The sequence below is a fragment of the Natrix helvetica genome (genome assembly GCF_964273705.1).
Source record: "Natrix helvetica genome assembly, chromosome: 1".
Classification (NCBI taxonomy): Eukaryota; Metazoa; Chordata; class Lepidosauria; order Squamata; family Natricidae; genus Natrix; species Natrix helvetica.
This window is the reverse complement of record NC_138548.1, coordinates 250,139,582-250,163,303: the sequence shown is the minus strand read 5'-3', so window position 1 is coordinate 250,163,303 and position 23,722 is coordinate 250,139,582. Positions and strand designations below refer to the sequence as shown.

Sequence of the window (23,722 nt, the reverse complement as noted above, 5' to 3'; positions counted from 1 at the left end):
TAATAGGATTATTTTCCCAGGTATTTAATAACTCCCACTTCTTTTGCTTTGAGAATTACAGTTTAGCAGGTACTTTTAGGATGCTACATCACTTCTAGTACCTTAAAATTGCAATATGGTCATGAGAAGTCAAAGCTTAAAGCATGTTTCACTTTCCTAGAACAAGAAGGAATTAAACCACTTTTTGGTTTTTTTCTGTTTATTGTTTTAAAAATTAAGCTTTTCTGAAGCTTTTCTTCTGCTCCATGGGAATACAGGACAATGGGAACAAAGGCTTAGAGCTTTTGTCATCTCAATAACTCCCTCACTTCAGTCTGTCACTTAATGGCTTCCAAAAAATTAAATAAATAGCTAAGACTAGCAAGGGGGTGGACTAGAGCTGAGGTGGTACAGTAGTTAGAGTACAGTACTGCTGGTTACTTCAGCTGGCTGCTAGCTGCAGTTCAGCAGTTCAAATCTCACTGGCTCAAGTTGACTCAGTCTTCCATCCTTATGAAGTGGGTAAAATGAGGACCCAGATTGTTGGGTGGCAATATGCTGACTCTGTAAACTGCTTAGAGAGGGCTATAAAAGCACTATGAAGCAGTATATAAGTCTAAGTGCTATTGCTAATATAATGCCTTCCAGATGTGTTAGAGCACAATTCCCATCAATCCTAACTGAGGATGGTGGGACGAGAGTTAATAGTCAAGGTGTCCTGAAGGTAGGGAAACAAGGATCTCTCCTACCTCCACGCTACTAACTTGGTTGTCTAGAGGAGAGGGGAGAAAACAATTTCTGTGTATTTTTTGTATAACTTGTTATGGTAAATACAAAAGAAGCACCAAACAACAACCTATCAGTCCCTGGAATACATATCCTGACTGAAAGTCAACAGCTTTCACCCAAGATGTGCAATGATTTTGGGCCAAGGGCTGTCTTCATGTTGATGGCTGCATTTCATGAAATACATGTAGCCTGGCGGGGGGAAATCTAATTTCATTTCATTCCCATGTCATTAAAATCACATTTATTTAGATAAATAGAGCTCATGTGATAACTCCCCTTCTGTCGTATTAAAAAAATCACAGCTAGGTAATCATTATGGAAGGTTGTCAGAGAATTTTCACGGATGGATTTCAGATGGGGCATAGATCTATATTGTGGCCCAAATATATTTAAGTACACAAATAGGAATACTAGTAAGGAAAAAGAGAAAGGTTTCCTTGCTCAGAAAGGGAACGTTTTGAACATTTCTTGGCTTCTAACCAAGATGGATTTGATTTAAATCAAGTCGGTTTAAATCATGATTTAAATCACGATTTAAATCACAAGCAAAAAGGCTTGACTTAAATCAACTCAATTTAAATCATAATTTTTAAAGAGCAACTGTCCCACAGCGGCTCCTCCTCTGACCCACTCTTGACTCACCGATAACTGCAATATTGCAGAATATACAGCCTCATGCTACATAACAAAGCTCCATTTCATGCTGAGTAAGCTAAATTGTTAATGTGCCTTAGATAGAAAACTATCTTGAGATACATATTACTCCAAAGGCATTTTATTAAAATACATTTGATTAAAAAAATCAGATTTAAAGAAAAAAAATCCAATTTAAATTAAAAAAAAATGGATTTTATTTATTTATTTATTTTTAAATCATCCTGCTTCTAACCCAACCTGGAGATTTGAACACTTTCTTTTCCTGCCTAAAAGTCTTATAGAAATTTTGCCTTGCAGCTTCACGTGCAACCACTTAACAGCAGAAGAAAATGTGAACTTGTCTATAGGGAAGCCTGGCATCTGATGGTAGCAAGCTGCTGCTTGCTGTGTTACTCATTTACAGTATAAGATTGGCATGTCATACATGGTATGTTTGAAGGGTGGTGACATCATGCATTCCTTTTATGTATAGCAGACTATAAAACTGCCATCACCCATTGTGTAATGTTGCTAATACTTTAACTTTAACTTTATTTTAAATTTCTAGACCGCCCCCTCTCCCAAAAGGGACTTGGGGCGGTGTACTAAGAATAAATATATAAATACACAGATCCTTAAATACTTAGATGAGGAGGCAATAAAAACTGTATCTTAAAGTAAAGCGATTAAAAAACAATATTTAAAAATAACCCCTAAAAATACCCCAAAAAGTTAAAGTTAAAATAATGACCTAGAAATTCCCAATTAAAAATATCTGCCAGGAGGTAAGATAAGACTATGAATGGGCCAAGCCGGCTAGTCGAAACAGGTGAGTCTTTAGTTTTTGATGGAAGGAGCGGAAGTCAGTGGTGGTTCTGATGTCGGGGGGGAGGTCATTCCAGAGGGTTGGGCCCATCACAGAGAAGGCTCTACTCCTAGGCGCCGCCCGTTGGCATTGCTTGGTGGACGGCACCAGGAGGAGCCCCTCCCTGTGAGAGCGAATTGGTCGCAGGGATGTATGCGGTCGGATGCGATCCCGCAAGTAGCTAGGTCCTGTGCCATGGAGCGCTTTAAAGATGGTGATCAACACCTTGAAACGCACCTGAAAAACCACAGGCAGCCAGTGCAGCTCGCGCAGGAGAGGTGTTATGTGGGAGTACCTAGTACTCCCTGTGATGGCCCGCGCGGCTGCATTCTGGACTAGCTGTAGTCTTCGGGCGCGTCCCAAGGGGAGCCCCATGTAGAGGGCATTGCAGTAGTCCAGACGAGACATCACCAGCGCATGAGTGACCATGCGTAGGGCATCCCGGTCCAGTAAGGGGTGCAATTGGCACACCAGGCGAACCTGGTGGAACGCCCCCCTTGCCACGGCTGCCACATGGTCATCCATCGACAGCCAGGCATCTAGGAGGACGCCCAAATTGCGCGCCCGTTCCACAGGGGGCAATTGCTCGCCCCCTATGGCCAGTGATGGTGTCAACTGGCTGAACCGAGGTGCCGGTAGCCACAGCCACTCAGTCTTGGAGGGGTTGAGCTTGAGTCTGTTGTCCCCCATCCAGACCCCGACGGCTTCCAAACACCGGGACATCATTTCAACAGCCTCGTTGGGGTGGTTTGGGGTGGAAATGTACAGCTGAGTATCATCAGTGTACAGATGATACTCAACCCCAAAACCACGGATGATCTCCCCCAGCGGCTTCACATATGCGTTGAACAGAAGGGGAGAGAGGACCGACCCCTGTGGCACCCCACAGGTGAGTGGCCTCAGGGTCGACCTCTGCCCCCCTGCCAACACACATTGCGTCCGGTCGGAGAGGTAGGAGCCGAACCACCGCAGAACGGTGCCTCCAACTCCCATCCCCTCCAGCCAGCGCAGTAGGATACCATGGTCGATGGTATCAAAAGCCGCTGACAGATCTAATAGGACCAGGATAGAGGAACAACCCCTATCTCTGGCCCTCCAGAGATCATCAACCAAAGCGACCAAGGCCGTCTCCGTGCTGTGCCCGGGTCGGAAGCCGGACTGGCGTGGGTCTAGATATTCGGATTCCTCAAGGTGTCGCGGAAACTGTTGTGCCACCACATTCTCTACAACCTTCGCTAAAAAGGGAAGGTTGGAGACTGGACAATAATTAGCTAGCTCCATCGGGTCGAGGGAAGGCCTCTTGAGTAAGGGCCTCACCACCGCCTCTTTCAAGGCGGTAGGTAAGGACCCCCCACCCAACGAGGCGTTCACCAGGCCCAGGAGCCAGCCTCGTGTCACTTCCCAGGATGCCAGTACCAGCCAGGAAGGACACGGGTCCATTAAACATGTGGTGGGTCGCAGCCGTCCACGCAACCTGTCCAAATCCTCGGGGGCAACAGAATCAAATTCCTCCCAGAATGGTCTCACAAGACTCACTGTTGACGGCTCCTCTGGTCCACTGAAGGGGGCCCATCTGCTCCGGATCTGAGCGACTTTGTCCTGCAGATATTCCCCAAACTCCTCTGCTCTGATCTGCAAGGGGGCTTCCCGCGTCCTCTGTGATAAGAGGGAGCGGGTTACCCGAAACAGGGCGGCAGGGCGGTTATCGGCGGACGCAATAAGAGCGGCACAGTGTCTACGTTTGGCCGCTCTTAATGCCACAAGGTAGGTCCGTGAATAGGCTCTTACCTGTGTTCGATCAGATTCGGAGCATGAGGACCTCCACCTGCTCTCTAGGCGTCTCCTATGGCGCTTTATCACCCTCAGGTCCTCGGTAAACCAAGGAGCCCGGGTGGGTCGTCGCCGCAGGAGAGGCCGCAAAGGCGCAACCCGGTCCAAGGCCCCAGCGACCGCCCTATTCCAGGCGGCCACTAGGTCCTCCGACCGAGAGCGGGTCAGGGCTACAGGGAATGGCCCAAGTTCCGTCTGGAACCTATCCGGTTCCATCAGGCGCCTGGGGCGGTACCAACTTGGACAGTCTGGTTCCACCTCCGCGCGGTGGGGGGTAGCGCCGGGGAAGTTCAGACGGAGAGATGAGTGATCTGACCATGACAGGGGAGTGATAACTAAATCCCCTATTCCCAGATCACTCGTCCACTGCTCAGATACAAAAACAAGGTCCAGAGTGTGGCCACCTTCGTGTGTGGGGCCCTGAATTAATTGGGTCAGGTCCATGGTTGTCATGGAAGCCATGAACTCCCGAGCTACCTCGGATGCTTCCCCCGTCGACGGCAAGTTGAAATCCCCCATAACCACAAGTTTGGGGATCTCAACTGCCGTTTCTGAGATCAGCTCGAGGAGCTCGGGCAGGGCTGCTGATGCATAGCGAGGAGCCAAGTATACAATCAGCAGACCCCACTGCCTCCCTGGGCCCAATTTCACACCAAGGGACTCACACCCGGGTATTTGAGGTACAGTGAACTCCCTCAGCTCTAAGCATTCCCGTATAACTACCGCCACCCCACCACCCTTACCCAGGGCCCGGGGCTGATGGAATGCACGGAAACCCAGTGGGCACATTTCCACGAGGGGTAAACCGCCCTCGTGGCCCAGCCAGGTCTCCGTTATCCCTGCAAGGTCCAGCTCCCCCTCTGAGATCAACTCAAGAGTACAATACAAGAGTAAAGCAAAAAAATAATTGTCCCAACTACATTTCTTTAATACCTTTATTTTTTCCCACTCCCCTTCCCATGTTGGTCAAAGAACACAATAAAGATTTACTTACCTACTATTGCTATGAATGAATGGCACATGAATGTAATTAATGATAGGATTCCTGGTCATTTTGAAACCAAGAGGCCTCAGTCTGCAAGTTGAACACCATACCTGTCAGGCTTAAAAGCAAAAGATGATTGAAACTAGAAAATTCACTTATTTTCTCATCTTTCCACTATAAATTTCTTCAGTCTATTCTTCCCCCACCCCCTGCAAGCCACCTGAAGTTACATGCACATTTTATGTGCCTTTCTCCTCAGACATTTTGTATGGGCTTTTTCATAACATGAATAGTTGCATGTTGCTGTGTACTTTTCTGTAACACCACTTTTCTGTATTGCTGTCTTATGTTGTATTTTGCATTCTTTAATATTAAATGCCTACTGCCTAATGCTATGTGTCTGGAATGTTGCAATGCAGTTTGCAATTCATAAATGCATACTGATAGGCACACATTACTGGCACTGATAGTGGCATGAAACTCTGTTCCATTTTATTTACAGGCAGTGGAAGAATGAACAGGCAACCTTCATAGTGAAACACAACTCAAACAAATCCCTCCCACCCCTCACAATGAAAAAAATGCAAGATCTGTCTAACTCAGAATGACAGTGAGGAAAATATTGGGGGGGCATCCCTAAACCAACAATGCCATTATCAGTTTTTTGAACTTTCAGTGGCAGATATTAAATCTGATAGGCATGAGTCTGCCCTGGATGTCCACCTTTCAGCAAAAATGTCCCTGAAATCAGAATAGAATAGAATAGAATAGAATAGAATAGAAAGAGTAGAGTAGAGTAAAGTAGAGCAGAGCAGAGCAGAGCAGAGCAGAGTAGAATAGAAAGAATAGAGTAGAGTAGAGTAGAGTAGAGTAGAGTAGAATAGAATAGAATAGAATAGAATAGAATAGAATAGAATAGAATAGAATAGAATAACAGAGTTGGAAGGTACCTTGGAGATCTTCTAGTCCAACCCCCTGCTTAGGCAGAAAACCCTATACCATTTCAGACAAAGCTATGACAATGAATGACATGCTTCACTACATCTCTTGCCAAGTACTTCCTTATTCTTTTCTTTTTTATCCCATGCCATCTTTTATCACAGGGTTAGGCAATAACCAGAAGTTTGGAATTGCAACTTTCATAAACCTGAGATAACATGACCAATTGTCAAAGATTGTGACAGATGTAATTCAAAGCAACATCACTGGGGGAATGCCCCATTGCTTAGTCCACACTCCTACAAAGATTAGCTCTTTTCAAAGAGATAACCAAGCATTGTGAAGACATGACACTTTAAAACACACACACACACACACAACTATTTCATGACTTTCCTTCTTTAATTTGAACTTATTTTCCTCATAAAAAATAATGTTTCAGGAAGATGAGATCCTAAAGAGGTGCTTTGCTTTCTGAAAAATGTCAGCTTGTTCTTCTAAGCTCCTTCAGGGGTGCCAAATGATTTTGGGAGTGATAGAAGAGTTGTTGTAAAGGAACATTAAAAGAGTTATTCATCCTTGAATGGCAGACAAGCCAAAATCATTGGCATCCAAGTGTTTTTGCAAGTCTCCAACAATAAGTTCCTTCTTGGAATTGTCTTGAATTCCAGATCCTTCTTGACTATTGCAGAAGAGTTTATGAAAAAAAAAAAGTCACTCAGTGCATGTGATATGTTGCCACACACTTGCCTCAGTAAAGTCACAAACAGTCCCTGCAGAGGGCCACCTGTCCCTTCTGGTAATCACGGCATGGGCAGAGGCGCTGGTACTTAGTATTGCATCCGGCACAGCTGAATAACAGATGATCCTTCTGAAGGTAGCATTCCCGGACATTTTCAGCCACAGCTGGATAAAGGTGATTCATCTCAGACTCTGTGCTATCACAAACAATGTTGAGCCTAGAAAGTGAAAGAAAGACTCGGTAAGAACTTTGTCATGGTAGAGTTTAACATGGCTTTTGAGCAGTGGTGGGATTCAAATTTTTTTTACTACTGGTACTGTGGGCATGGCAGGGGAAGGATATTGTAAAATCTCCATTCCCTCCCCACTCCAGGGGAAGTTTACTCCAAAATCCCCATTCGCTCCTGATCAGCTGGGTTTCGGGAAGCAGAGAATAGATGGGGGCGGGGCCAGTCAGGTGGTATTTACCGGTTCTCCAAATTACTCAAAATTTCTGCTACCGGTTCTCCAGAACTGATCAGAACCTGCTGAATACCACCTCTGCTCCAGTGAGTTTCTATGGCTGAGGGTGGTCCAGAAGCTGAAGCTGAGTCTATCTATTCTAGTCCAATATCTTAACCTCTCATCACACTGGGTCTCTAATAGTAACACTTGATGTTTTCTCTCTGGACTTTAGTGAAAGTTACCGAGTAATATATCCTTAGCTGACAATCTGGAGCTATCCAGTTCTTTTAAACTACAACTTCCACAATTGTTTGTCACTGACCTGGCTGACAAGGGCTGATGGGAACTGGAGTTCAGACTATCTGAAAAGTCCCAGGTTGCAGCCTCTGCTCTAGCTTTGCCTTGCCTTCTACTCCGTAAATGGCCTGCCATCTCTTTAATAAACTATGATGTGAACTAGTGATTCTGAACTAGCATTTTCTCTAAAACGGTTGAATTTTAAGGAGCTAAAGGAGCTTAGCAAGTGGAATCTGAGCTCTGGCTCTTATTTATCATATAAAAATGTCACTCGGACTCAAATTGCCTGCTTGGCCGCCGTGACAAAAATGATAATGCACCCATTTTAATTGTCCAGAGCTATGTATGGAGCTGGGTGGCAGATTTATGTTCTATTAAAATGTCAGTGCGTTCCAAATGCATGCTCACAGACAGAGGGATAAAAAGGGAAGGAGATGAGAAGAGAATAATGGTGCCTCGAAAACCCAACATCTTTTCAGCTGCATAAAGCTATTCCTGCTCAATACAACTGGAAGGTCTGTCCAAATATTATTTTTTTGTCTGCTGCACTGTGTGCAAAGGACACTAAACAAATGTCATGGAGACATTTGTGGGTGGGGGGGGGGAAACCCCTTTTAAAGCCGGAAATAAACAGCTAAAGTCTCTGGACTAGGAAAGAGGCTTGTGAGATTTACTCTGTATTCTACTGGCTGCAAACTGTGAGTCAGATGGATCTAGAAGTAGATATGCACATGGCTTTAAGATAGAACAAAGGGATTTTCTATGGTTTTTCCATAGAAAGCATATCCCTGGTTGCCACAATAATTTTTCATGACATTAGCTTAATTTGTGGAAGGGGCTTCATTTTGTTGACATTGCCACATTATTTGCTTTTAGTAAATAACGTGGCAACAAAAATATACAAATCACTGAAAAATGTACCCATTAATTCAAGACTAACTTGAAGAGTTAAGAACTGTGGTTAGAATGCAGTCTTGCAGGCTAATTCTGCTGACTGCCAGCAATTCGATCATCTCTGGCTCAAGGTTGACTCAGCTTTCCATCCTTCTGAGGTGGGTAAAATGAGGACCCAGATTGTTGGGGGCAATAGGCTGATTCTGTAAACCACTTAGAGAGGGCTGTAAAACACTGTGAAGCGGTATATAAGTCTAAATGTTGTTGCTAACTCCTGCCTATCCTTAAGCTAATTGGGCCAAGAGAGCAAAATAGCTTTTGAATTAGGACAGATATGGAGAAACATTGTTTTGCAGCTGTAGCTGAACTAACACCAGCAAGCATTTCCTACACTGATTCTAAGAGTTGTAGTTCTGCCATATTTCAAAGATTAGGGACTCCTTATTCCTGAAACATGGATTGTTATCTCCTGCTTAGGCTTCCCCCAAACTTTAGCTCCCTAGATATTTTGAGACAGTCAATATTGATAGCTGCAGAATTCTGGGAATGGTCATTTCAACATATCTGAGAGGAAAAGGATGGAGAAGGATGGCATAAAACTTTGTGCAATGATTATTTATTGGCATTATCAGAATAATTAAAACGTTAACATTTAATTCATATTCAACAGATTCCCCTCCTCCTCCTCCTCCTCCTCCTCCTCCTCCTCCTCCTCCTCCTCCACCACCACCACCACCACCACCACCACTAACCACCCCAGAAGAATTTCTACAACTCCCTATGAAACGAAGCCATCTGCAAATTTCAGACTCAGGCATTAAAGTGCAAGTTTTGAAACAGAAATCTGAAACTGTGAAAAGCTTAACACACCACCCTCTTCAAATTTGCCATAAGACTCCATCTGGGATACAAAACATTCATTTTCAATATAGTCTTGCCTAAAAGTCAAAACTCAGCATCAGTACAGATAATGGTATAAAGGTGACCTTTACTGCTTCTCCCAAATCAACTTCCAAAGCCTGCATTGGAATCTTTAAAGCTCCGTAAAGAAGAGGAGAACTTCCTTGGTTGGGAGAATAAGGGAAGGAGATAAGAAAGCTCGCCAACTTACTGCTGGAACACTTCTTTTTTGTTCAGGAACTTGAAAAACTCAGGCTCACAGACTAAATTGTGCTGCTGGCAAGTTCTGGTGCATGCTTGGCCAGACTCAGATAGCCACACCTGCAGGGACTTGACTGGGGGCCAAGCTGGAAGATGGCTGCTGGTTACATTATGAGACCATACCAGGGCAGTTGAATTGGGTTGCAGGATGAAAGGACTGAGAGAGCTTTGCATAGTCGGACTGCTGGACCTGTCTGGTAGAGCAGCAGTAGCACAGAAATCCTATCCGATTGGGGGAGGGAGAAAAATAGCATTTGTTACACAGACATTTCAAAAGACAGTGCTGCAAATTGTCACCTGATCTGATTTCTCCAAACCTGGTTCTTTCCAGACATTTTTGTTTATAACTCCCACAATTACTAGCCAGCTTATTGCCTAAGAATCCTGGAAACTGTAATCCCAACCCATCCAGAAGATGCCAAATTATACCAAGGACAAATTTGAATATCACACCTCCCTCCTCCCCTATTCTCTTAAGACTGCAACTAAATTCAGACGCCATAGTTTTAATGTAATTTTCTTTTTTTTTCCTCACCCCTTTTTGATTATCAACTTGCCAGGTGCAAAATTCTGGAGTGCATATAAGCTTACATATTGCTTTCTGATCTTGAACTGGCCTAATAAAAATAATTACTATGCATGGGAAAGTGTAGTCTCCCTCATTCAATTGCATGTTACAATAAATCTCTACATGAATAGAGGCTGACACAACCTTGATATCGTACAAGTTAAATACAACCTTTATTCTCCAAAATTGAATGCATACTTACTATGAATGCATTGTTGTTCAGAGATGAAAAATAAGAAAACAGTAAGCATGGCAAGTATAGACATTTGAATAATTTTCCCATTGTTTCAGTGCTACTTTTTCCCCAAGTCACTCTCTTTCAGCCCAATCCACCTCACGGAGTTGTTGTTGTGGCAGGATATAAATAAATACAGAAAACACTGATTACCTGAACTCTATATTTGGCCAGATGATTCCACAGGTAAATAAATGTTCAGATTCTTCTAATATTTAAGTTTGTGACTGTTGTTCTATCTACTTTCAGTAAAATGAACTGCTCTAGCCAGCTATATAAGCATTTGAAAATTAAAGTAACAAAACCAGAGAAGGCTGTTTACAAAAACTAAATGCCTCCAGCTAATAATTTCTAGTAATTGAAAAATATTGATAAGAAATGGAAGTTACATACTGTAACTATTAAAGTCAAGGCAAAGTCTGGAAGACAAAGAAAGAAACATCTTTGCCAGAACTGTCTTGAAGCAGATCAGATCTGCAACGCAAAACCTGTAGGTCACTGCAAATAACCACCCAAAATGTTTGGCTGAGGTTGGAGGGGTTGTCCACTTGTCCACAGAATGGCATTGCTTATACTGTGCATGGGACATAAATTCGAAGGAAACCTTTTCTCCAATCTCTCATCATGCAAAAGAAAATCTTGATAAAATATTTTAGAAAAAGGTGCCTTGGATTGTGGAAACAAAATTTGAATGGTTGGGTCACACAACATGCATTTGGAGAAAAAAGGCTGAAACATTTCAACAAAAGAACTCCTAGACAATAATTAAAATAATGCTTGGAATGGCCATCACAGTTCCATCAGGCTTGAGCCTTATGGAAAATCTTGTGGGAGAGCTCAAACATGTGATACATCCAAGGAGATCTAACAATATTTCTGAACTAAAAGTGTTCTACAAGGAAGGGGGGGGGAGGAGACTTTCAAATTAAGAACAGAAGGACTTTTAGTTGGCTAGAAGAAATTGTGAAAGCTGTTATTTTTTGCCAAAGAAAGTATTACAAAGTGCTGAATGACAGTGTGTCCAGACTCTTCCACCTGCCATGTCCTCTGTTTTCCTATTTTGTATCTGTAAATAGCTGTACATAAATATTTAATGTCCATTAAAATTTGCAGAAATATGCCATGATTCTTTGAACTATGGTGCTGGAGAAGACTCCTACGAGTCCCTTGGATTGCATGGCACTCAAACTAGCCAGTCCCAGAGGAGATCAACCCTGACTGCTCTTTAGAAGGCCAGATCCTGAAGATGAAACTCAAGTACTTTGGCCACCTAATGAGAAGGAAGGACTCACTGGAGAAGAGCCTAATGCTGGGAAGGATTGAAGGCAAAAGAAGAAGGGGACGACAGAGAATGAGGTGGATGGATGGAGTCACCGAAGCAGTCGGTGTGTGCTTAAATGGACTCCAGGGAATGGCACAGGACAGGAAGGCCTGGAGGAACATTGTCCATGGGGTTGTGTTGGGTCAGACACAACTTCACAACTAACAACAACAACATGCCATGATTAAATTGTTACATGTGGCAGCACTGCCACTGTTCACTGAGGAGTCTTTGAAGGATACAATTTGATCAGAGATGCCTATGGTTTTGCCTGCAACTAAAATAAAGCCCATTTCTTACGGCCAACAAAACCACCCTTGCTTTTATGCAAAAGTAAGAACTTAAATTCTGTCAATCCTGTTCTTTAATAGAATCAGTCTTATCCATATCCTCCCATAGGTAAGTGCCACAGAGTTGGTAAGTATTACTGCTAGGTAAGTAGAGAGAGAAATACAGCTCTGTTAAATGGAGTTTATAACCACTTCCAGAAACCTCATGTGTCTGTTAAGAGAGGAAGTTAAGGACTGAATTCCAGGATCACTGGCAGTGGCTTTTTAATAGATTGGTATCAACCTTGTGATGTGGTGAATATTTGGTGGTCAGTTTTTTAAAGCCGTCTTTAATTATATCTAAAATCAACTGAAATTACTCAACACTATGGATCTAATATGCCTTGTTAGATCTATTTATCCTCTGCTGTGAAGCTGCTGATATGCTTTCCAGAATAGACTTTTCCCTTCTTGAGGTGCAAAACACTTTTCCATAGTATTGACATGATCACAGAATAAGGGAGAAAAATTTGCACTCTGCTTTCTGTGCACAAAAGGGTGCTAATTTACACCCTTACTTTTTATTCCAACAATAATCATATTATTTCAAGGATTAAAAATGGAACAGCGCACTCTCTGTCATATCAAAGCACATCATTTTTCCAATTAGCAAAGAGAAAAATAAGTGTTGAAAATAGTAACTGTCATTAACTGTGGATAGAGAGAACCAAATTATACAGGAATAGATTAAACATGTTTTTTTTGGGGGGGGGGGGAAGCTTGAGAGAAAATATACATTTAAAATAGCATTTTCCCATTTTAATTGCTCAAAGTTTGCCAAAGTTTCCAACATGGCCAAGAATTGGCAGGAAAGGGATTCAATTTTACTGATCATTTGGAAAATCAAAATATCGCATGTAGAATTTCTTCCAGATTCCTTCTCCATATTTTTATGTTTCCATTTCTGGAGCCTCAAAAGAAGGGAAGGAAAACTCTCTTTCCATAGTCGCCCACTAAGAGAGATAGAATAGAATAGAATAGAATTGAATAACAGAGTTGGAAGGGACCTTGGAGGTCTTCTAGTCCAACCCCCTGCTTAGGCAGGAAACCCTATACTATTTCAGAAAAATGGTTATCCAATCTCTTCTTTAAAACTTCCAGTGTTGAAGCATTTACAACTTTTGGAGGCAAGTTGTTCCACTGATTGATTGTTCTGTCAGGAAATTTCTTCTTAGTTCTAGATTGCTTCTCTCCTTGATTAGCTTCCATCCATTGCTCCTTGTCCTACCCTCAGGTGCTTTGGAGAATAGCTTCACTCCCTCCCTTCTTCCTTGGGCAGCCCCTGAGATATTGGAACACTGCTATCATGTCTCCCCTAGTCCTTCTTTTCATTAAACTAGACATACCCAGTTCCTGCAACCGTTCTTCATATGTTTTAGCCTCCAGTCCCCTAATCATCTTTGTTGCTCTTTTCTGCACTCTTTCTAGAGTCTCCACATCTTTTTTACATTGTGGTGACCAAAAATGGATGTAGTATTCCCAGTGTGACCTTACCAATGCATTATTAAGTGGTATTAACACTTCAGGTGATGTGAAGTGTCAACTTTCATGCTTTGATTTTTATTATCATTATTATTTAGAATTATTTTGTCTCCAAAAGTACTAAGAAGATGGACAATGATGGCAGGATACCGCTGGAGTATTCAGGGCCATAGTTTTGAACACATCTGCTAAAAGAGAAATAGGTTCCTCATTTCTCTCTTAAAATACTTGGCTCCCCAGACAAAATAGGACTCAAAATTTGGCCTTCCTTACTTTAGTAGATGTTAGAAATATTTAAGTATTTGAAGGCTGTGCTAGATGGGGAAGTGGGAATTCTAGTCCATCACAATGGGAAGAATTAGGTTGATTAGAGTTATTTTATACTACATAAACAAAATTAATGGTTCTAGGATATTCCTATCTGCTGGGTTGAGTTAGAAAGAAGGGGAAGAAAAGTTACCTGGTTTTGAATGTAGGCATGAATCCGCTCTAGCATTCCTTCAGATGTGTATTCATAGGGCAAGTAAGGATCAACCTAGAGGAACAGAGGTGGAAGAAATATGGACATGAACAAATACAGAATAAGACTATTTCCAATTTCTGTGAAAAGTTGTGAAAAATGTGGTATTCTGTCATTATGATAGAATGTCTAAATTTCCATATGAAAAAAAAATGTAGTACAAATAAGCCAATTTGGCTGGATTTACAATCTTTTCTGTAAGGACTTACCTTTTTTCATAGTTAAAAGTGAAAATGTTATCTTCCTCCTCATTTACTTTTAAACAGGTTTTGGCCATGCACATAAAACTACTGTATTTGATTTACAATGTAAAACTACTTAACATTTATATATATTTGGTCAGTAATTAGATTGAATTGGGGAAGGCATGCTGTCCAAGCAAACGCTCTTTGGCATAGACAAAGCACTTGGAGTGCGTGGAAGAAGCACACTGCACAAACAACCAAAATGCAATCTCCATTGCCTGGAGCCACCACCTAGTTCTCGAACAGGTTCTCGTGCAAAAACTACAAAGGCAGCTTTGCATTTGAGAGATTTTCAGAAATCTGATGAAATTAGTGCAAAAGCTAATATAGGGATACAGGGGGTACAATGTTGACCCAGGAGTGATATCAAAGCAATCTAGGTTGTCTCCTTAGCTGCTATTCCCAGATGTCCTACTTGAACTTGAGAGGGAATTCAGGTAGGGCAGTTCAAGTCCTACTTAAACAAGAGAAGGAAGTCAAGGGGTAGAACTTATTCATGAAATAAGTTTTGTACATAGTAAGAGTATTGACAAACCCTAAAACAACAAGCATAGCATTTCAATTCAGTTCTGAGATATAATAGAGACAGACAGTCTTCTTTGAAGCATCTGCGCAGATGAAGTAAAGATTGAATAAACATCTTCCTGTCTGCTATATAAAAAAAACCCAAGAAAGAGAACAGTCATTTCCATGTTTTACCAGCAATTGTTCCTTTCCTTATCCACCAACCTTCCATTTTCATTTTTCCCCTTTTTCCTTGCTTAGCATGTTGAAAAGGGAGGAGGGAGGACACTAAGCAGTCTCAGTGGATATTTCAGATTTGCAGTTTAAGTTTTATTGCACCAGAACATCAAACTATATGTACAAAGGGATCTGTGCCACAGAAAAAGATTAGCATTTAAATGGAGAATATCTTTAGTTCCCAAATCCAGCAGGCCTAAAGAAGGAAGAGGGAGACTCTAATATTACAGCATTAAGAAACACAAAAACTGGCTGGTGTCCTACCAATTTCCAGCACTGTGAATGCTAAATATTGTGGATGCTTGAACCTACTTGGTTCACTCAGATTCTCACTATAATTGCAACATATGGCAACCTTTGTGGTTTTCATTTAGAAAATGAGAGGGAGAGGGAAGGAGGCCAAGCTAAATCCCTGGTTCTTCTCTGATTACTCTTCCAATCCTGAATTTTTTTGACAGATTGGGAGTGGTTAATTCTTTAAGGATGGTTTGGTGATGAGACCTGCTCTTTCATATTTTACTCTCCTTGACAACCCTGCTGTGAAAGAGTGCACTTGCTTTATAAATGGTCCAAGGACTCATTCCAGGGGTGAGATTCAGCAGGTTCTGACAGGTTCTGGAGAACCAGTAGTGGAAATTTTGAGTAGTTTGGAGAACCGGCAAATACCACCTCTGGCTGCCCCCAGAATAGGGTGGGAATGGAGATTTTGCTGTATTCTTCCCCTGCGACGCTCACAAAGCCACACCCACAGAACCGGTAGTAAAAAAAAAAAGAATTTTACCACTGACTCATTCTATAACTTTTTAAAAAGTGAAGCAGTAGTGTCAGGCTCTTTAATAAGCATTATTTTCTTTCTCAGACCTTCCCAGATTCCATGGAACATGTAGCCATTCAGCAAACCTAGTGTAAGCAATTGTACGATTCTAGCCACTGAGATGCTCTTTAGTTTCTATTCTTACTCAGAATCCCCGGAGCATCAAAATGGCTGCCCTTAGTGGGACAGTGGCTATCACTTCAATGAGAGGAACATTAAAGTAATGGCTTGGAATCCTAGCATTCATGAAAAATAGAAACTCCTCTAGTTATGGAACAGTCAACATCTAGCAGAGACTTTATCCAGATTCTCATCATATCTTCCTTCTTGCAGAATCAATTCAAGATCAATTCCAATGGTCAAACCCTTGGGGCTAATGGGGATATTTAAAACCTTATTTTTCTTCTAAACCCAATCCTGCTATTTAAAATTAAAATGAAGTGGAGCACTGAAGAAGATGCCTACTAATACCAGTGGTGTCCTTTTCTTTTAAACTGTTCTCCAACTCTCTGGATCAGATTTTCAGATGCTAGGGAGTAAAATACTGGCAATAAATCTATCCCATCTTCTGTCAAAGGGAATGTTGTGAGCCAACTCTACTCAGGAAGTGCTTATGTCAGTGACAATTCGGGCAAATCTTGCAGGTCTATTGAAAAATTATTTTGAAATGAAACAATGACAATTTGAATCAACAGCAAGAAAAAATAATGGAACTTTGCTGCCCCCCCCCCACCCCCACCCCCAAGATGTGAGTGCTCCATAACTGGAGGTTTTTAAGAAGAGACTGGACAGTAATTTGTCCAGAATGGTATAGAATCTCCTGCTTGAGCAGAAGGCTAGACTAGAAGATCTCCAAGGCCCCTTCCAACTCTGATATTATTAATTTTACAAGGCAGCCAAAGATTAACTGGCAATTATTTTGCAAAGTAACTTGAGTATACTTAATAAAAAAAAATAGTATAGTCCTTGCACATTTGTACAAAGTATACTGTTGGTTGCAATCATTGTGGGCATTTCTGTCCATTTCCATAGAATTCCAACCAAAGACTTCCTACTTCTCCAGTTTCTGAAATTTTAGGACTCTTTTCCAGAAAAGTACACATTTGCCTTTGCAGAAAAAGAAGCTATTTCAAAATAGTGAACTAAATTTCCCCAAACTAATATTTACATTTGCTTAAAAAGATATTTGCAGTGATGTTGCATTTACAGCATGCACAAGGAATAAACTACAGAGTCAATATTTAGATCAGTATAAGTCCTACATCTCAAAAAGTGACAGCACATAGTCAGTCCACATTGGATTAAAAAGGAAGGGAGAGGGAGGGAAAGAGAGAGGGAGGGAGGAAGGGAGGGCGGGAGAGAGAGAAAGAGAGAGAAAGAGTGAATCAATCCATCCATCCTCTGGAAGAAGACAATGGAAAACTACCAAGATAATTGCCAAGAGCCAATTATCTCTTGTGGTGTCACAGTGGTTAGAGTGCAGTAGTACAGGCTACTTCTGTTGATGACCAGTTTGGCAGTTCGGGTCTCACCAGGCCCAAGGTTGTCTCAGCCTTCCATCCTTCCAAGGTCAGTAAAATGAGGACCCAGATTGTTGGGGGCAATATGCTGACTCTGCAAACCGTTTAGAGTGGACTGCAAAGCACTGTGAAGCGGTATATAAGCCTCAGTGCTATTAACCCCATAACTGAAGTGCAGTTAACCCCATAACTGAAGTCACCAGGAGTCAAGCTTGATTCAGGGAAATATTTCACCGTTTTGCTAGTTCTGGATCTCCATGAAGGGACGTTCTTCCTAGTGCTTGGACAGTGGCAATAAATGGGCCTTAAGCCAAGAGTGTCTTCTGATTTATGACCTATTTTCAGTCTATTGGTCTAGCCATATATTCAGTGGAGAGAATTATTTCTTCTCTTCTGATGAATGAATCAAGCTGAAACTCCAAAGGCTGGGAACGATAACTCTTAGCAACCTTCTGCCATAAATATCTCAGCAGAAGGTTCAACAAGGCTGGAAATTGTACCCATTATATCTAATTACAGGTGCAATGGTAATCAGTTTTGACATAATGACAGGAGTTGATACTGCCTATGAATTATTGAACTCACCCCCAGTTTGATTGGGTTACTTTCAGACAGCAATTGCAGTAGGCTTCTATGGAGCTCTTAAGTGGCCTGGTCATCGCCCAGATCCTTCCTACTCTGCATTGTGCTTGACTTTCACTTACAGAACTAACTTTCCTATGACCCATTTATCATATTTCAAAATCAAAAGCATTCTGTTTTTAAAACGTGTGTGTTTGGAGGGAGAGATTTCTGCTTCTGGGGCTTTGGAGATCAGAAAATTACTTTTCACCCATTTTAAGCCATATGCCAGAAGCTCTTCAGTCATCTTCTTCCTGTCTGGTAGAGAGGCTGAAAAAGAGCACAGGAGGAAGACTGAAGGGCAGCTGCAAATACTTGAAGGGCCACAGAGGGCAGATGCTGCCCTAGATTATTTCCTGATGTAAACTAGTTTTAGTTTAAAATACACAGAAAATCAACACAGATGTACAAACATAGTGACATTAGAACTAGAGAAGGTTAAGTCAATCAGAGGGCATTAATATCAAAGAGGTATGTTCTCAAGATACTTCAGGTCTTGATTTTACCAAATTTATAGTCAAAAGAGCACACAAGCAATAATCTCTCTCTATTTCCCATAATTCACATACTAGTTCACAAACAATGTGGGATCGGAAGGCTTCAGAATTTAAGATTGCTACCCAACAGCTTTCCCAGATGCATGGGAATTTGCACACCAGTTTACTTGGTCAAAGTATTTCCTTCCTTCCTTCCTTCCTTCCTTCCTTCCTTCCTTCCTTCCTTCCTTCCTTCCTTCCTTCCTTCCTTCCTTCCTTCCTTCCTTCCTTCTTTTTCTTTCTTTCTTCCCTCTCCTCTCCATTCCATTTCATTCCATTTATTCTAAACCTACCTCATTTCAGAGGTTTTAGTCATGCTTTATCTTACTCTTACTAGTCATGCTGACTGGGAATTATGGGTATTGTACTCCAACAATTAGACATACTAGATTGAAAGATGATTTATTATACATTTGGAGCTTTTTCCCCACTGGTGACTGAAAGTACTAGCCACCCATCATCAAGTCACTAGATGTGAAGTATGCTGTTCCCATTGCCTCCTTTTTCTGTTGCCTCCATTATGATTCACAGCCAAATGTTCTGTTTTGATTATGGGTTCCAAGCATGTGATAAGCAAAGTAATTGACAAAAAAAGTTCAAGGGATGCAATGCCATTACCCAGAGCATAAAAGTTTTAGAAAATAATTGTAGCTTGGTTGACTCTATAAGAAGGATGACAATAATCAATTATATCAAGATATATTATGATAACTTAATTTTCTAAACTGGCAAATTGTACCAAGCCTTTTAGTCAAGTCCATAAAAATAATTATTTTGAAGCAAAACAAATCTGGGAACCTGGCATTTTATCATCTTTCCTTGTATGTGTTTTATACAGGTAGTCCTTATTTAGCGACCACAATTGGAATTAGCCACATGGTCATTAAGTGAAGAGGCTGCTAAGTGAAACCATGACCGTAGTTATGCTTTTCAGCTTTTCTTTTCAGATCTGTCAAGATTATAAATGCAAGCGCTGGGGACAAAGTTATCTTTTCATCATTGTTATTAACTGTGAACAATTGCTAAATGATGCAGACCCTTAACAAAGATAACTAGTAGAGAAGAAGAATTGCTTTGGTATTGTCACCAGAGCATCTAATCTTATCCTGAGTAGATTAAATCTTACATCCAATGAATCCAGTTTGAGAAATGATGAAGAGGCTTCCTATTACAGTTTCATTGTAATTTAGGATGAAGCCATACAATCCATCCTCAAATAAAGTCATTGCAGAAAACATATGGTGTCATGAAACTTCCTACTCCAGCCTCACAAGGGAATTTTTATTTAGTTCATCATGCTTAAAAATCAAATCACAGGCCAGATTTGCAGCCAAATTGCATAGCTTTTCAGCACAAGGAATAGATAAACAGATTTTCCTTTCATAGTTTCATAATAATTTCTCCTGATAGCTTTTTTTTGTTTATCCCCAGGTCTGAAGCTAGAACTTGCTACCATCAGAATTAAATTACATTTTGTTAGCTCATGCTAAACCCAGTCATTCTAATAGGTTCATAGGAAACAGTAGATGGCCCTGTGTGCCCAGCTGTTCTCAGAGAATGTACCTATCACTCTTACAGCAGACTGTGTTCTAGAAAGGTCCCAAACACTGTGATGACCAACAGAAGACAGAACATGTCAGTTTTTAATTAAGCAATTATCGTTGGAGAAGGTAACACTTCATTGTGTCCTTGACAGCACAATCTGCATTTATAAACAGAAAGTTGGGGGTGGGGTGGGGGTAAAGAATAGGAGCATAAGAGGTGCTCTTGGGACTGTGGTTAACAGATGAATCATCAGAAATATGTGCAAAAGATGAGTTCAGATTCAATTAAAAGGATTGCAACACCAGGAAGAATGCAGAAGGTACAAGATTACAAAGAAACTTGTTGCATCAAGAGTATTTCAAGATGGTCTGAAAGCTGCAGAAGAAGAGAAGAGGAAAGTAGTAGAAGAAATTGAAAAGCCACATATGTGCATCATTACACTACATGGACAACTTTTATCATTGCAAGTCAAAGTCAATGGGATGTCAATTGTGTGTGTCCAATAAATATTCTCCTTTATTATATAAATAACTGCTAAGCAGAAGTCCCTGAACAATCTTGAGATTAATATACTGTAAGTTAACTTTTTACAGGCATGGTGCCTCTCTGCAAAGCTATTGTTTGCTTTTGAAGAAAGCTCTCAAGGATGCCATTTGACGCTTCCCTGTACGAAAATAGCAACTGCACAAAATCGATTTTTGTTAGGCCAAGAGCACTAGGTTTTAGAGACCTTGTGGCTGTTGTTGGATACTGGCAGCTCATGCAGGGAAATGATACTTTAGTACCAATAGAGCAAGAATAACTAAACTGTTTTCACTCATGTACTCAGGTTAAGATGATCAGAAATAATGCTTTTGCCAAGAAATATTTATGCAGGGATTAGGTCTATTTGACTCTGCTACAAGCATTCCCTTTTAATATAAATTTATTTGGGGGGAGACATATACTATATTATAATCTGATAGTAATACTTGAATATGTTTCTGGTGATTATCATAGATACACCACATACCCATCTTGTGCACTTTTGTTCATGGAAATTACACCAGTCAACAAAGTTTGCAGAATCCAGAAATGTTGAAAAATGCATTGTGATAACACAATGCAAGCTCTGTCTCTTATATACATGCATGCAAAAATTAAAACTATAGAGAAAATGGCTATATTTCTTTTTAAAAGCTTGTCCTTTTTTAAAAATGCGCATTTCATCTAACAGATGAGATTATAAACCCTTCAGAAGAGATTATTTTCACAGTTCCAAAGTAATGCATCCCATTCAATAAAAACACCAAGGCAGGCAAACTCCTTAAAGAACATTTTATTGGGACAGTTTTATCTACCTTTTTATCTACCTCTTTACTTGTTTTATAAGCAATTAAAAACAACTTTAGAAAACAATAAAAATACATCAAAAGATATACAAGGGTTGAATGAAACAGCGCTTCCAATGTCAGAAGTCACCAATAGATGGCAGTAGTGACATGCTAGAAACTCTGCCATGTTCTTTAACAGCTGTTCTTTCATTACAATTGGCAGGAAATTGTTGTATGTTGCTATTGTTTGTGAAAAGGAAGGCTGCATCAAAGCACTTTAAGCAATGTGCCATGATTGAATTTTTGATTGACATCAAAGTGCCTCCAATTAAAATTCATTGCCAAATGCAAGTTGTTAATGTTATGACTGTATTAATGTGAATATTGTGTATTGCTGCCCCCCAAAATGTAAAGATGAAAAAGCTGATTTTTGTGTTCCAGAACAAAGGGGATAATCTGTGATAGCAATCAATAAGTTTCAGATGAGGAAGCATGCTGAACTGATTAAGAACAATTGGTGGATCAGTGAAATGGAAATTGCTGTCAACTCCAGCACTTCACAGGAGCATGGAGGCAATTTCATTGATGTTCTTCAATATCAGTAGGTTTGTGCAAAATGGGTCCTTCAAAGGCTGATAGCAGAGATGAAAGTTTCAAGAGTTGAAATTTGCCAGCAGTCATTGTCACATTGTGAGAACAAATGGGAGGAATTTCTTCATAGTATTATGACAAAACATAGGCTCATCATTATGACCCAGAAATGAAGCATCAGTCCATAGAATATCACAAAACATAACCCCCAGAGGGGAAAAAATCAAAACACAGGCTTCAGCAGAAAAAAAACTTGTAGTTATAATTTTTGAGGACACAAATGATGATGCTCCTTGAACATGACACCATTATAAAATTAAAACCATTGTGTTGCAACCTTCAAAGCTTTGAAATAGCAATTAAACTGAATTCAGAAGCACAAGAAGTAATCCACCAGGCTTTACAAGACATCCAAGAGACAGTTGTGAAATCGGGCCTCGCTTTCCACCACACTGTCCAGACTTGCTGCTCATATATGACTTCTACCTTTTCCCAAAAATTAAGGAATACCTTTGGGGGCATCTTTTTGACTCATGTGAAGAGAAGGAAAGGATTGTCCGGATCTAGCTGAAGACACAAAATGTAGCATTCTTTCACGACAACTTTAAGAAGCTTCTCCGTCGTCTATGGAGATTCTCAATCATCCAGGTCATGGTTGTCCCAAAGGTGTTTTTCAAAAGGCGACTGGACTTTCCTGGTTTTTTCCTTGAAATATTTTCACTTCTCATCCAAGAAGCTTCTTCAGATCTTCAGAACTTATTGGATGAGAAACAAAATGTTTTCAAAGAAAAAAGTTGCCCAAAAACTTCAGTTGCTTTTTGAAAAGCATTTTTGGAACAAGCTTGTCCATCATTGACAGAAGTACAAAGTAATTGTGACGACTATGTAGAAAAGTGAAAACAGGTAATAAAACAGCTCATTTCAAGGATCATGTTTTGATTTCCTTTATTAAAATAGTCCTATTTCAGTGGCTAAGATGATGAGCTTGTTGATCAGAAAAGTTGGCAGTTCAGCGGTTCGACTCCCTTGTGCCGCGTAATGGAGTGAGCTCCTGTTACTTGTCCCAGCTTCTGCCAACCTAGCAGTTCAAAAGCATGTAAAAATGCAAATAGAAAAATAGGAACCAACTTTGGTGGGAAGGTAACAGCGTTCCGTGCACTTTCGGCATTTAGTCATGCCGGCCAAATGATCACGGAGACCTCTTCGGACAGTGCTGGCTCTTCGGCTTTGAAACAGCAACACCCCCTAGAGTCGGGAAAGACTAGCACATATGTGCGAGGAGAACCTTTACCTTATTTCAACAAAATTATGGAATGGAGACATTCCTTTTCATCATAAGATGAGCCATTCAACCCGTGGTATGATAAGACAACAGGTAGTCTAAATGTGAATGTTGTAGAAACTGGGAGCAAAATTCTTCAAAAATACTGATAATAGATAATAGCATGGCCATAGCAGAACATAATTCCATTGTAAGAGGTAGCCCTTCACATTGCATAACAAGAAGTTTCCTTTCAATAAATGGACCATTTCCTTTAGATTACAGATAAAGATTGGATAGCAGCAAAAGCATGGCTGAAAAAACAACAACTCAGGCTCTCTTCACTTATTTTAGAGCAGCATTTTTCAAACTGGACAACTTTAAGAAGTGTGGATTTCAACTCCCAGAATCCCCCAGTCAGCATGAGAATTGAAGTCCAAACATGGGACTGTGGGAGTTGAAATCCACATATCTTAGAGTTGCCAGGTTTGCAAACTCTGTTTGGAGGAAACTTACTGAA

General features: G+C 40.8%; 1 protein-coding gene across 3 annotated transcripts in view; it reads right to left on the bottom strand.

Moving 5' to 3' along the window:
- Positions 1–6,412: 6,412 nt before the first annotated feature.
- Positions 6,413–23,722, bottom strand: part of MGAT5B (alpha-1,6-mannosylglycoprotein 6-beta-N-acetylglucosaminyltransferase B) — a 260,022-nt gene continuing 242,712 nt past the window's right edge. For all 3 annotated transcript variants that reach the window (XM_081934842.1, XM_081934843.1, XM_081934844.1), the window contains 3 exons: positions 13,956–14,030; positions 9,511–9,782; positions 6,413–6,982 (listed from right to left, as the gene is read on the bottom strand). In XM_081934842.1, coding sequence (XP_081790968.1) covers positions 6,784–6,982; positions 9,511–9,782; positions 13,956–14,030 — 546 coding nt within the window. In that variant the 3' untranslated portion in view covers positions 6,413–6,783. The remainder of the gene's footprint in view (positions 6,983–9,510; positions 9,783–13,955; positions 14,031–23,722) is intronic.